The sequence below is a fragment of the Ammodytes marinus genome, assembly GCF_949987685.1.
Source record: "Ammodytes marinus genome assembly, chromosome: 23".
Classification (NCBI taxonomy): domain Eukaryota; kingdom Metazoa; phylum Chordata; class Actinopteri; order Uranoscopiformes; family Ammodytidae; genus Ammodytes; species Ammodytes marinus.
The window spans coordinates 12,857,926-12,872,652 of NC_137227.1; the positions used below are offsets into that span (position 1 = coordinate 12,857,926).

The 14,727-nt window shown below is 41.4% G+C and overlaps 1 protein-coding gene across 1 annotated transcript in view; it reads left to right on the forward strand.

Annotated features, from left to right (window-relative positions):
* Positions 1-14,727, forward strand: part of LOC307269179 (protein phosphatase 3 catalytic subunit alpha) — a 68,079-nt gene that overhangs the window by 38,842 nt on the left and 14,510 nt on the right. The window contains exons 4-8 of the mRNA XM_080052029.1: positions 30-141; positions 608-753; positions 1,589-1,728; positions 5,295-5,372; positions 7,128-7,222. Of these exons, the coding sequence (XP_079908155.1) occupies positions 30-141; positions 608-753; positions 1,589-1,728; positions 5,295-5,372; positions 7,128-7,222 (571 nt within the window). The remainder of the gene's footprint in view (positions 1-29; positions 142-607; positions 754-1,588; positions 1,729-5,294; positions 5,373-7,127; positions 7,223-14,727) is intronic.

Below are 14,727 nucleotides of genomic sequence, written 5' to 3' on the forward strand. Positions count from 1 at the left end.
CTTGTTTTTTTTCTTCTCTTTTGTTTCAGTGTGTGCTGTACTTGTGGGCCTTAAAGATCCTTTACCCAAAAACACTGTTTTTGCTGCGTGGGAATCATGAATGTAGACATTTAACAGAGTATTTCACATTTAAGCAGGAATGTAAGTAACTCTTTGGCATTTTCACTTTTGTGTGTGTCCCTTTTTGATCTTAACTGAGTGTGAGCCATCTGGTGTGTGTGGATCTTTGTACAGAGAGTGGAGAGGAGAATTGAGTTATTCTTTCTAAAAGGCTGTTTATTATGCGTCCAGTTCTGCCACCAACCTCAAACGCTCACTTAAAAGTGCCCTCTGGCTTGGAACAGGATTTTTTGCCCTTTTTTGATATTTACACATGTCAAAACTATTTCTTTTGGACTCAGATCGACCTGAAGGGTGAAAAGAAAAAAAAGAAAAAAAAATCTGTGAAATTGTCCTGTTTTTCAAGTTTTTTGTTAAGTTTTTTGGCACTTTGGAGAGCCCTTTTTTTCCGTTCCGGACTAGCACACTGCCCCCAATGTATGAGAGCTATGTTGTTTGACTTGGCATGCTCTCCTCTCCCTGCCCTCTCCCCCCCACCCCATGACAGGTAGAATTAAGTATTCAGAGAGGATATATGACGCATGTATGGACGCCTTCGACTGCCTTCCCCTGGCTGCACTTATGAACCAGCAGTTCCTGTGTGTACACGGAGGACTGTCTCCAGAAATCACAAATCTTGACGACATCAGGAAAGTATGTGTCTGATTCGAGACCATTTTCTCTATGATTTCATAAACCCACAGTTTGCGTGTGTGTGTGTGTTTTTAACAGCAGGTGGCTGTCGATGTCTTTGAAAATTCAGATAATTTGTCTGAAATGGGTGCATCCTGTGTCCGCTTGATGTATTTTCTGCATTCATTTGAAGTTGAGGAAAAAAGAAATAAATATATTTGTTTTAGCATGATGTGCTTTGTAAGTAACAACCTTAGTTGCAATGCATGGAGTGATTTCTCAAATACTGCTCAGGACTCGGGACACGAGGGATTGTTAAGCACCGGGCCTGGTCCTCACTCTGATTAAAAAATGTTGATGAGTCGGATCCTGCTTTCAAACTAATTCAATAATTCCAAATGGATTTTGTGGCTGTAATCAGAGCGCATGCATAATAGAATTTGCTCTATTGAAGTGTCCATCATGTTACCCATCCAGTAATCCACAAGCTTTTGTTTGAGGCAGAGCTATACTCGGCTGAAAGCAAAGTCATTTATGTTCATTGCTCTGAAAAAAATGGATGTGTGTTAAGTGTATTCATGTCTTTAAAAAAAAAGAAAGCAAAATGAAGCCTTCTATGTACTGAAAGATGAGGGCTGTCTTTGGCACATCATCCATACTGTAAATATCCATGATTAAAAATTAAATGTACTTCTGTTAGTGTGTTAGTCGGAGTCACAATTTAATTGTGATCATGGCAGTGGCGGAGGCAAATGTATTTTATCTCCAGCAGTGAGTGAGCACACACAGTCCATGTGCCATTTGTTCCAGCCAAACGGGCTGACAAGAGTCCTACTTTTCCTTTTTTCTTCCACAGCTAGACAGATTCAAAGAGCCTCCAGCGTACGGACCAATGTGCGATCTGCTGTGGTCCGACCCCCTGGAGGACTTTGGGAACGAGAAGACCCAAGAGCATTTCACACACAACACAGTGCGGGGCTGCTCCTACTTCTACAGGTCAGTATTGTCAATGCGTGTCAGGTGGTTTTACTACTTCACTATCGATGAAGGTAATTATTTTTTATTTTATTTGACTATTTTGCAAATTTGCGTGAAGCATTCTAGTGTAAAAGTTTGTATTTACTGCTAGAATCAAATAGAATCTGCAATGTTCAGTCTTTTGACAGCCTCATATTAAGACGGCACTATATTGTGTTTTATAATAGATTTTAGAAACTGTATTTCAAAAAGGCTTGTATGCTAAACCTTATTGCTCAATCAAGTGCCTTTAAAGGTCCCGAACATGTTCCAGACAGAATATTTGAACTAAAAGACCGGTGTGGGAGTCAGGGAAGAACTTCATTAGTCATGAGCAAATGTTTAAAAACTAAATTTGGGGGAGAGAAAAAATAACCATCATCTTGTCATAGAGTCGATAAATCAAGAAAAACCCTGCTGCCAAATTTCCATCTCTCACCTCTTCCCTTTCTTTACCCTCGCAATTCCTGGACTGCGAGTATGAGACACGAACATTTGTTTTGTTAGAACATGGCGTGCTTCACAGTAGTACAAAAAGAGTCTTTATGTAACCCGCCTTAACTTTCAATTGAGCTGACTAACTGAACCAATGGGAGGGGAATGCTCGGAGCACGCAGCACGCACTGTCACACAATGTAATGAAGTGGCACATTACCTCGAGGCACAGTCCCCTCTCTCTAAGTGTGTTTGGCGCTCCCCTCTTGCTCATTACGGCCTCAGCTATGCGTACTTGGCCCCAGGGTGCCTGGGGCAAGCCAGCCAGAAGTGGTCCCAAATGTCCTGAGGCATCCTAATATGCATTTGCGTTTGTTTGTCTTTTATTAATAACAGGTGTCTCATAACTACTGACTTAATTGTATTTTAATGGGCCATGCTTAGAAGTGACCTTGTAGCTCTGCTGTTTTTTTGTGAGGGCGTTACTTTTTCTACTGTTGGTGTACATGTGACTTATTACACTGCAGAGCCACAACTGGCTCTGTGTCAGAAGAAGGCTGAATCCCACTAATGGTGTCACTTAACTGAAAGAAAAAAAAGGCCAAAGGAGAAATGTTTAGAATGTGGCCCTATTACCTCGAAATCGCTGATCTGACTGTCACATGTTTGCGCTGCACCAGCATCCCGTTTAACCTTCTGCCCCATTTGGTCAACATCCCTTTCGCGGTCTTGTTTTCATCAGTGTCCCCTCCGCTTTCGTCCGCCCGGGGGACGGTCGCTAATTGGCATCACGCTGGCATCCAGGATTTATGAGACAGTTTAAGCCCAGACTCAACATCCCTCCCCTGAAAAAAAACAAAAAAAAACATCTAGCTTCTCTGTTGCTTCTGTCTCGTAGCAAAACCAATAATTTCCCCCCCAGCGCCGTAGGAACGCTCGTAACACTTTTACAAACGCAACTCAGGCATGCAATTGCACATGTTTTGAATATGTTTCGCCTCCAGCCTAAAATACCTTTTTTTTTTTTACATCTTTTTTAATTGCTTATTAATTCCCAGGCTATTGATATTGAAAGTTTCAGTTTTGAGCATAGCGGACGTGTAAAGTGTCAACTTAGATTGCAACACGATGAAGTCATGTCTCACGCAACCCTTCGTGTTGTCCAAGGAACTCGTTAACATCTGCCCCCCTCTTGTTGGACAGATGGGAAATGCCAAAATGTATCTTATCTAGCGAGCGGCTCCATATGGCCTGTATCTGCATCTGCTGCAGGAAATCAAGTGAGAAATAAAACGTCTATTCCTAATCTCTTTCCCCCCCATAGGAAAGACACAAAAAAACACTCATTGTGTGTTTAATTCCCTCTCGCCAACTGCTCCATGGCTTTCTACATCCCTGCCAGCAGATGTTTGTTTTGAATGTCGGGAATGACTGTGTTCTCATGTCTACACCAGCAAAGATTGTTAATGAAGATTCTCACACCATTTTCAATTTTAAATAATTTAGGCAAGGCAAGTTAATTTATATAGCACAATTCAGACCCAAGGCCATTCAAAGTGACCATTTTCTATTTCAAATAATGTATCCCTTCATTTAGCATGATAAGTTAATTTACTCCTATATGACTTAATCACAGCCCTGCCCCAAAGAGCGTTCCATTAAGAGACGCAATAAAGCTGCCTTGAAAGTGTTACCCTGTATCAAACTCGACCAAAATTTCCCAACAGCTTAGCACAAATCCCAACAGCGTATTGTGTCAATTACATTGAAGGGATCAAGTCTTAAAAAAGCTATTTATAAAAAAATTAAAAACAGCTGGTTTTGATGTGCCGCATTTAGCTGGGAGAAAAAGCAAACACATATCTTTGTTGTTTTGTTGAAATATTGGAAGCCAAAATGCATAGCTTGTTTTGGATTGCTGCATGTGGGTGTTGTTTTCATTGTTGTTGCTGTGATTGTGCTGGGGCGTTGAGCTGGGATTACAGAACTTGATACAAAACCACAGCTTTTATGGAACGAGCACAATATTCTTCTTCATTGAGCTACGTAAGATTTGGGTTTTATGGGATTGTTAAATAGAAAATAAAGATAACCACTGATTAAAGTTATCAAGAAGACAAACGTTTTGATATTACAACATGCAATTGAGATGCTTTTATTTCATCTGACTCACTCAAGGGTTTGAAAACCCATCCCTATTATTGCTGGAAAAGCCATGAAGTGACTTTCTAGTGATAAAACCGCAAACAAAACACATTATGAACAGCTCTGATTTAGCTCCCTATTATTCTTGAAAATCCTCCCACATCCACTGAGGGTTTCAGATGTTTTGCAAAGGTGTCATTCATCCATGGTGGCCACACTCACTCACTTTGTTCATCACACAGCGTCACACTAAAATTCTGTTCACCAGACAACAAGCCGCTGCCGTTCTCATTGTTGAGCAAAAGGAAAATGTTCCAGTGGAAGCCGGTGTCGTGGGATGAAAAGGTTGTAGCATGGAAAACTCTTGAAACCTTACCGGAGCTTGATATTTGGCAGCAAGTTTTTTTTTTTTTTTTTTGGTCTGTCTGCTCACAGACTGAAAAGATCAGCGCCAGCATAAAACATGCTTTAACACTCCCCGGCCATGGCTTTTTTCCTCCTATTATTTAAGAAACAGTCTGCTATGAATCATGCGTCATACTTCTTAAATTTTTTTTGTTTTTTGTTTCATTCTAAAATAAAAACCCACCTTTTGTGAAGTATCGCACCTGCTCCTCTTACATGTGTGAACGCTTGTTTAAAAAGTTAAGCATATTACGGGGTATTATTTGGATTATGAGTCATCATACCTTTGCTCACAAAATGGTTGGATTTTTAGACATTCAAAAGCCAGTTTTGAATTTTCGGCAAAGTTAAAACTGATATGAAAGCCACCCTTTCAAAGCAATACACCCTCTTAATGAGCCAGTGTTGGCTTTATAACAAATTAAGCCTGAGATCCGAGCACATGAATCAATATTACCCATGACTTATTTAGTTATTTCTATTGATTGTTTTTTCTGGTGAAGGTTTTTTTTTTCTTGATTGTATGACTAAACCAAATGTTTGTCTCTTTTATTCCACAGCTACCCTGCAGTCTGTGACTTTCTACAACACAATAACTTATTATCTATCATCCGGGCCCATGAAGCGCAGGATGCTGGGTGAGTGAGTGCTGTGGCATATTGGTCTTCCTCCCAACACACTGTCACACGGCAGAGTGACTCAGACTGGGCTATTCAATATAGAGCCTTCCCTCGGTGCCCTGCGTGTCTGGAGCGCAGGTTCACTGCAGTCTGAACTTTGAGCAGAATCGCGTTAATCCATCAAGTTCACATTGAGGGGAGCTGCAAATAAATTTGAAAGAGTATGGATGCCTTTTCTCTTGTATTTTGACAACATTACCCACATTACAGACTGGGTGGATTCGTAATGTATAGAGTAGTGCCTTGAGTGTGTATCCCTTGTCAGAAAGAGTGTTTTTTTTTTTTTTTTTTTTTTTTTTTAACTGTATCTTAGTACCGACTTACTGTAATATGTGTATATATATATATATATATATATAACAAAAGTATTATATATTATATTATATATTCCTGTGCTATTACACCTATTACTATTGTTATTCATATGCATTTAATTGTACATCAAGAGGGGAGGGGAGGGGGGGAGATATCGATATATTTCAATGTTGATTTTGTAATTGTTTTTATAATGTAAAAACTCAATAAAAAGAAGTTTAAAAAAAAAAAAGAATCGCGTTAATCCAAGAAACGGAAATTAATCCAGCATGAGCAGTTGGAGCACAGTATGCGATGTGACAACGATAATATACATGTAGATCTTATTGAACTACTGTTTAAAACCCCTTTTAACCCAAATCCACAAAGTCCTTCTAACTATGTAATTTGGGGAGTTAGTTGCATGATAGTAAGCATCTGAAAAAAGGCATATTTATTGATTTATAATGAAAGATATTGTGATTTAAGATTGATATACTTTTCAGAATTCGATTAATATGAGGTAGGCTATGCTCTGGTTCTCATTACAAAATAAGTATTTGGAACCAATCACGGCAGTTCTCGCTACACGTCCACACAGTCCTGTCAAACGGTCTAGATCTGTTTTTTTTTTAATAATATTTATTGTCAATCAGATTGATATTGAGACATCCAGCTTTGATATCATATATTGATATTTTTTTTCTTTTTTAGACGAGGTTTCCAAAGGCTTTAAAAAGTTGAGGTTGAAATTTTGTCACTTAGTGTTATTTACTTTACATTCAGAAACGTAGCACGACCACCCAACTCCTCTATAATTCATCGGGAACTAACGGTGCGTTCTGGATTTCTAACAAAGGCACTCGAAAGCTCTTTTGAAAAAAGTTTTCTTTTTTAATGTGGATCTGTCAAGCTGATTGTGCTCTCAGTGAGGTGAAGGCGGTTGGATGCACTAGTTGTTTACTGTTGCACTCCCACAGCTTGGTCACATGGGACACCCCCCAATGAGGTTGCTGCCCCAAGCTGTAAGACCACACATGTAATAATGTTAACGAGTATGGTCTAGGTTTGCTTTGCAGTTGGTACCTTTCTGTAAATTGTTGCTGCAAGGTGTGGTGGAGCAAATACATCACCTGAGCCCGTGCTTTGTTTACCTTTTGCTTTATTCCATTTTAAGTATCCAAACCAGTGAACCACAGCACCGACTAATGGGATGACTACTAGGGGGTATATTTCACCTGTAACACAGGGATTTACTCTCCCTGGGGCTTAGTTTCACAGCCATAGTGAAAACAAGAGGCTATTTAAAGTGTCATTGCTAATCATATCCCGAGGGCCGTACCAATGATTAATCCATGACTGAAAATGTTGTAGTGTTTACTAGTCTAATTCATACCTCTCCTTTGGACATTTGACTAGATATCGCATGTACAGAAAGAGTCAGACCACTGGCTTCCCATCCCTTATCACCATCTTCTCAGCACCCAACTACCTAGATGTCTACAACAACAAAGGTAAGGACAAGGAATATACAATTAAGAGTCTATGGTGGCTTACAATGTTAATTATTATAATTAATAAACAGTGTTATATTAATGAGTTGCCACATAATTGATTTTGGTCTATAAAATGCATGTGCAAACTTTAATGGCATGCTTTGGGAACTCCAAAATGACTGCAAAAAAACAAGATAAATAATTAAAAAATGATGAAAGTGACTTAAATATACACAGCTGTTGAATCTGAGTGGGATTGATGGTACAACCTTTAGTAAAAAGCTTTTTACATTACACTACACCAAACCTATCTTTTAGTATTGATATCAAGAATATTACTTAATGGAGCATTAAAAGGTCCTTTAAAATAAGATTGACACCACGCTCCGGCAGCAATTGCTATTGCATAAGAACATATAATAAAATAATCATTTTGTTGACGGTATTGTTAAATTCTCTCGGATAATGATCTTGGTCTGGCCAGTTTCAGCGATATAGATGGTGTAAAATGGAATGGCCTGGTGCCGGTTGACTTGGCACCTGGTGATGCCCTATGCGGAGCTACTGTGCCCACGCAGCAACATAGGCTGGCCTTTGTGCTGTGAGTCAGCACTTTTCCCCCTTCAGAGAACAGCCAGTATCTGCCTGGGCTGTGGGGGCATGTTGGGATGGGGACGGCCAGGCGGTGGGCAAAAAACCACAGGAAATGGAAATGGGAAGGAAAGAGTGATGGTTGCCGGTGCTGCACGCTGTTTTGCAATTCCTCTCGTGATGAAATGCCATAACAGGGCTCTGTACTGCAGTGCTGCTGTCACTAGTGTGAGTTTATTGCACTAGGGAGCGAGGGCTGTCACTGTCTTTTTTGTGTGTGTTTTCTTTATGGCCCATTTGCAGATGTGTTTTTTCTTGATCTGAGATTAGGTTGCATTTGTTTACTCTTTTCCCCACATGAGTTATCTCCATGCCTCCTCCTCCGCCACACAATAAAAGGACAGTCAAGAACCAGTATGGCATATTGCCTTTCTGGTTTGTTGTTTATTATTAGGACACCATTTGTTCCATGCCAACTAATCTTCATAGGACTCACAGTCAACACAACACAATACAAACAGTGATGATGATAATGTCATGCACATTTTGTTTTCAGTTTTAGCAAATCATTTGCACCTCTCGATCTCAATATAAAGCACTAGTATGTTAAAGGATTTGGTCTGTAACCTGGGCTGGCTGACCTTTAGTTGATAAAATCTCTTCTCTCTCTCTCTCTCTCTCTCTCTCTCTCTCTCTCTCTCTCTCTCTCTCTCTCTCTCTGAGCAAGAATGGCTATAGGAAAGAAAGAAAAAAAAGCTTTTTTGAAATATTTATTGTAGACTTAATTTAGACGCACAGATACATCTTACCTCACAGGACTACATGTCCTCTATTTCTCTCATCACTCAATGTCTGCCTCAAAAAGATGTGTATTTAAGAAGGAGAGCATTTCCCTAGCAATGTAATATAAAATCTCTTCACAGGTTGTGTTTATGTAATAATGTGGTTACCAATTCAATTTATCAATCATTTAACCTGATTGTGCTTGATGTATGTTTCCGTCCAACAGTTAACACAATTCCATGGGGCAGGCACAGTGAGTCTACCAATACAAAGGCATCAGTCCCGTTGATGCTCTTCTAATCAGTCATGTGGGTGGCGTTCACCGGTAGAACCAAAGCCTTCTGTAATGAATTGGTCTGCTCTTATAGCTTCTTGCCGGAGCTAGGAGCTCCACTGGGCATGTCCTGTGATTGATGGCCAATCGAATGGGCACATAAATCTTAAAGGGGGGAAAGGGGGAGGCATCTGCAGGTCCCATCAATACAGTGTTGGGAGTTGGCCAGATGAACCAATGGGACGTCTCCACGTGAGGAGGGGGTGTAGGCGGAGGATACTGTTGTTTTTGCTGAGTCAGGATAAGCAACACATGAATGATGCTCGGGATACCATTCTCTAAAGATTCGGCTTGAGTTTGCACACCCATCCCTCCTTATTTTATTTTGTATTTTCTTCAAGTTAAACTGTTGGCTTTGCAGTAAGCTTCAGGCGCTGTCCAGCTGTCCATCAACAGCCCTGACCCCCTGCACCCCCCCTGAGCTTAAGAGGGGGAAGCTGCATTAAAGGTGGAGTCAGCAATTCTGGAGAAACTTTTTTTGTCAAAATCACTATTTGTCAAAATCTGTGAATATCTCCTCACGATCCGCGTCTGTGTGCGCTGAAAAAAGATCTGGTGATAATACACAGCCTTGGCTCTGTAAACTGGATTATAAACAAACGGTATGTAAACAAAGGGGGCCCACCGTAGTAAGCAACATACCCGCTTACAGAGCCTAAGCTGTGTATTAACACTGGATTTTTTTTTCACACGCAGTACAGACAGGTAGTGGATCCTGAGGAAATATTCCCTGATTCCCTGATTCCCTGATTTTGACAAAGAAGTGACTTTGACAACAAGCGTCTTCCAAAATGGCTGACTCCACCTTTAAATGAAAACACAGCCAGCTGTGATTTAGCAGGTTGCACCAGTTCGAGGTCCTGGCGTGACTGCAGTGGAGGAGAGAGGGGAGATGGAGAGTGGAGTAGTGGCGGGGGCGTAGTTGGCAGTTATACACTTTGGAGATTGCTTGCGGTTTTGTATTAATGGAATGTTTTCTGCTGCATCATTATTGACTGGTCCCCCATAGCCAACAGCTAAATCCTAATGGTTATGGCACTTGGACGGAATAAAAGCGAAACGACAGCAGGCGTTGCCAGCACTGTTGACGCTGATCTTTTTTATTTCAGCCCCCGAGACAGTGAAAGATCGGCTTGGGTTAGATCCATCAGCACCTGTTAAACCTTATATAACCAGAAGAATGTCTCGCAACTGTGTGATGATGTGCTGGAAACTAGAATGGACAGATGAGAGTGGAAACACAATTAAGTTTAAAAAAAAAAAGAGTAATGTGTTTTTGCCAAGAAAAAAATGGGGTCAGTACATCACTCTGGTTCACCCATAGGTCAAACGGGAAAGGGTTTTCCTGCCTGCGGTCATGTGCTGATTGGTTGGTAGTGGGAGATGGGAAGGAAATGGAGTGATTTGATTGGCTCCTGGCCCCCACCACTGGAATAAATAGCGGGGATAGGGAGACCAGGGCAGAAGCAGCATTGATGACGGCAGCGCAGCAGGGAATTCATTTTTCCCCACCGTCGTTGTCACGAGTGCCAGCGAGGAAGAGAGTCTCCCTGGCTGCAGATGCCCACCCCATCTGTTCTCCCTCCGGTCATTATACTGGGCTTCCCTTCACATTCCTGTCAACACACGCTTCGCTTTCCAAACTTTTCGTGCGGCATCAAACAAGGAAAAAATGTAACAATGTAATGTCGAGCAGGACATTTTCCAAAACCAACTGGGGTTCTAAACCTCATTACGGTATATTATGTACTCAGTAAAGGGTCACTGGTGAGAGCGTTGGCATTTTATTTGTTTTGATTCCTTTTCTTCTTATTGATTTAGAATATCTTTCTCATCCTAGTCTTGAGTTTAGAAATAAAATATGTGCTTCATATTGATCTATATCCATGACAACTGAGCAAACTCTGTCAGAAAAGACCATGAGATGTGGATGAAAGCTCAGGAAAAAGCTATAAGTGGATCTTGAATTGAGATGTTTTTTTTTTCCAAACTATGATAATGGTTGAAATTGGAGAAAAAAAATCCTCTCCATATTTCCTAATATGTTTGAAAGCAAAACCGAAAACACCTTTTATCCAGTGAGGAATACTGTGGTATGTGTTTGAAAGCCCCAGAAAGAGAAAATAAGTGGACCTTGACTTCAAAATGTTTTTTATTATAAATCAGAAAAGTACCTTTTGTCATTTGTCATGCATGCAAAGTTATTTTGTCCCAACCTTATCCTTGTGTGACCATGGCCGACATTAATGATTGACGTCGTAGTTTTCTGCTCTACAACAAATAATCTCCCTAATGTATTAACTTCAAATGAATTGGAAACCATTCATGCATTGTTCAAATGTACCGTGCACATGTCTGACATATTGGAGGTAGAGCCCTGAATTGGACTGGACCAAATGGTCTAAACGGTTGGCATGGAATACTAATCCAGGGCAACTTGATCCAGGGGGCCTTAGAGACAGATATGCAGTCAGCAGTGTAAGCGCAGGGGCCAGGTCAGTGGGAATCTCCCCCTGATCTCAGAGCAGATTTAGCCCTCCTCGTTACCGGGGAAACCGGCTCAAGGCAACTCCCTTATGAATAATCAATGAGCTGGGCGTCGCCTCAGAAGTATCTGTGTTACCGTGGCAGCAAGGCTTTGGCCTCAGCTACCCTGCTAACCACTGCCGGAGCAGCAGAGACCTCTAGTGGCTGTCAGGCGCTGTCAAGACTCTAAGCTGAACACACAACTCTCAGCTGGAGTGCCCTCCCGCTGTACCAGAAAAAGAACTTTGCATACGATCAGGCAATTGCAAAATAGTATTGCGTGTCCTGATGATAATGGAATCAAAGTGCCCTCATTTGCACATTTAATTCAAAATCCAGAGGAAAGAAAAAGGAGGGGGGGGCCTTGAACTTCTAGCACCCAGAGCTCCACTGCACATGTTGCTTTGTGTGTTGCACGGGGGGAGGTTGTCGTTGCGTTCTCTGTTCCTTTAAAAGGGAATCCGACTTGAAGGAGCGAGCGGCAGGGGAGCTGACCTTCTCCCCCACTCTTGCCTTTTTCTGTTTCCCTCTGGGGGCTTCCATGGCTGCATTCAATCAAGTGCCTCCGCCATGTTTATGCAGTGTGTGATGTTTATGCAACGCCTGCCCACGCGTGCGACAGCTTTCATGCACGCCCACGCACACACATTAACACCCACAGCAGCCCCCAGTCTGAGCGGAGTGTGTCAAGAGTAATACAATGCCTACAACTGGCTCCTAGTGTTGTGCTGAAAAAGGTAATAACGCCACATTAATTATATAGTTTATGGACGACTATCCCTTTTTCCCTTTTTAGTTTGGGGGATGGAGTGTGTTCATTTGAGGTGATGCCAGTGAGTGGAATGTAATGTTTTTTTTCTATACCTAAGGGACCACTTGGATTGCATACTTACAGCACTATAATGCATTACCACACCTCATTGATTCCTCATATACACACACTGAGGCAAACCCCCACAGCCAAAGCAGGGTGTGTTCTGACCCCATTTGCATTGCTACCGAGGGGTTGCAGGCTGCCTGGGATGCCAGGTTTGATGACTTGCTATTCCGGACCCGAGAGAGGAAAGTCACCCCACGTCGACCCAGCACTGGCGGTGTCCGCTTTCTAGGCCAGCAGACGATAGCCTCATGTAGAGCAGAGAGGCTGGGCTCTCTATATATACATAGCAGGGGTATATTTATATATATATATTTGGCGGTGCTCATGTTTTTCTCTCAGCCCCCACGTTCACACTGTGCCTTAATCATAGGTGAGGTAGCATGGGGCAAGCAGTGGTCAGTGTTTTGGAGCTGGCTTATATGTCAGTGGTACACAGGCAGCATCTGTGATATGAAATTCTAGATTCTGAATTTATCTTTACAATCTACATCTTGAGGGTTGAAATTTGTTGCAAAAATGCTTTATGAACTATAAAAAGACTGACCGGGCTTGAATTTAATCAACCAAAAACATAGCTCAGTTGTTTTGCTACTGGTATTCTGCTTCCCCCTTTCCACACCGTTACACCAGTCCTAACCACACCCACTGCAGTCTCCACACTGTGACATGATTAATATAACCGCTTGAATCATTTAAAGGGTATGATTATGTGCCAGCCTAGTTCATGGATTTCCTGGAGTTTCGTTTTCATTGTGAGAAGGCCCGGGCAACCAGAGGAGATTCCAGGAAGTCACTGCTAAAACACACACACACACACACACACACACACACACACACACACACACACACACACACACACACACACACACACAGATCTTCTCATCTAACGTGCTCATCTAAATCTCTCAGTGTCCAACTGTTTCTTTAAAACATTTTCAACAACCTCTATTTAACCAGGAATGTTCCCATTGAGATGTCAAATGGTTGCAATGCTGTTGGTTCTAGGAGCCAGTAGAAAACACAGATATGGAAGCAGTTCATGCACAATAGTCTTATAAAGGAACAACCAACTCGTTTCGGAAACCAGAATCATTCTTGAAATTATTATTCGTTTAGGATAGTTTTTTGGCATTTTGAAAAATTATCCAGTTTGCATTGCCAGTATGAGCATTGCCTATCATTTCCTCTGCTTGCTATCTCTGGCTACTCCCTCCCTCCCTCAGTCCTCACCAGAAATTGATTTTTTTTTTCTGTTAAGTAATTAAAGTGCTCTGCCCCATACGAGACCAAACGCTGAGCCATGTGTTTCTGTGTTGGCGGACATGTTTGACTGGGGGGGTGGGGGGGTAATCAATACGCAGAGCAAACGGAGGTATCAAAAACCCTCAATGCCTTCATTTTGACGCTTGTGTAGTTTGCTAGGCTAGATTTACACAGCTCAGTTTGAATTTCTGCATATTCATTAGCATGTATTGGTGCCTCTATCAGAGGGAGAGATTGACTGACGCTGATGTGAATTCATCACCTTTCAAATGTCTCTGTGTTGGTAGTTTTTTTAACGGATCCTTTTATTCACTGTCATCCGCTGACAGCATCTGACCAAATCTTGATTCACTTCCAAGCTGCACTTAAAGCTTGGTGTTGATGACAGCGTTCTGGCCACTTTTCTCATTTTTCTTTTTTCTTTTTTTTGGGGCCAAATTGAGCTCAATTGATGATTTTGGTCTCAGCTCTGCACAGCACCTACAGTTAATGAATCATTTACCAAGAAAGGTAAACAACAAAATCACCCCGTAACTTTCCACATTAAAACTTTAAGGGCCAGTTTCACAGACATGGATTAAGCCAAGTCCTACCTCGACTAAATTGTACATTCAATGGACAATCTCCATTCAAAATCCATTTAGTCCAGGACTTGGCTTAATCCATGTCTGTGAAACTGGCCTTGTGTCTTTATTATTGTGGCATTGCTCTATTTATTCAATACTCATAAGAAGAATTCCCTCAGCCTCTCTTAGAAAGGCTTCACAAACCAGCTACAGAAAAAAACACGTGATCATTGATTTTTATGGAGAATTGTATATCCATAACCATCCCACTAAGCTTTCTTTGGATATTACATTTAATATGTGTCCTGTTAGCTACTCAGATGGACATATTCTCAAACCACCATCCTTGTTTCCTGGTACTATAATGCTGAGTCATTTGAGCCTTTAAGTAGTGGTGGAGTCTGAGACTGCTATGTACTATCTGAGAAAACTTAAATTTTTTCAACATTTATTCTTATATAGACATACGAGAGTCGTGCATAATTTTCAAACAGCTAGATATCATTTCGTTGTGACACAAGGTCATACCTCAAATCAGTGATGCTGAGTGACTTGCTGCACAATAAAGTAATGGAAATTG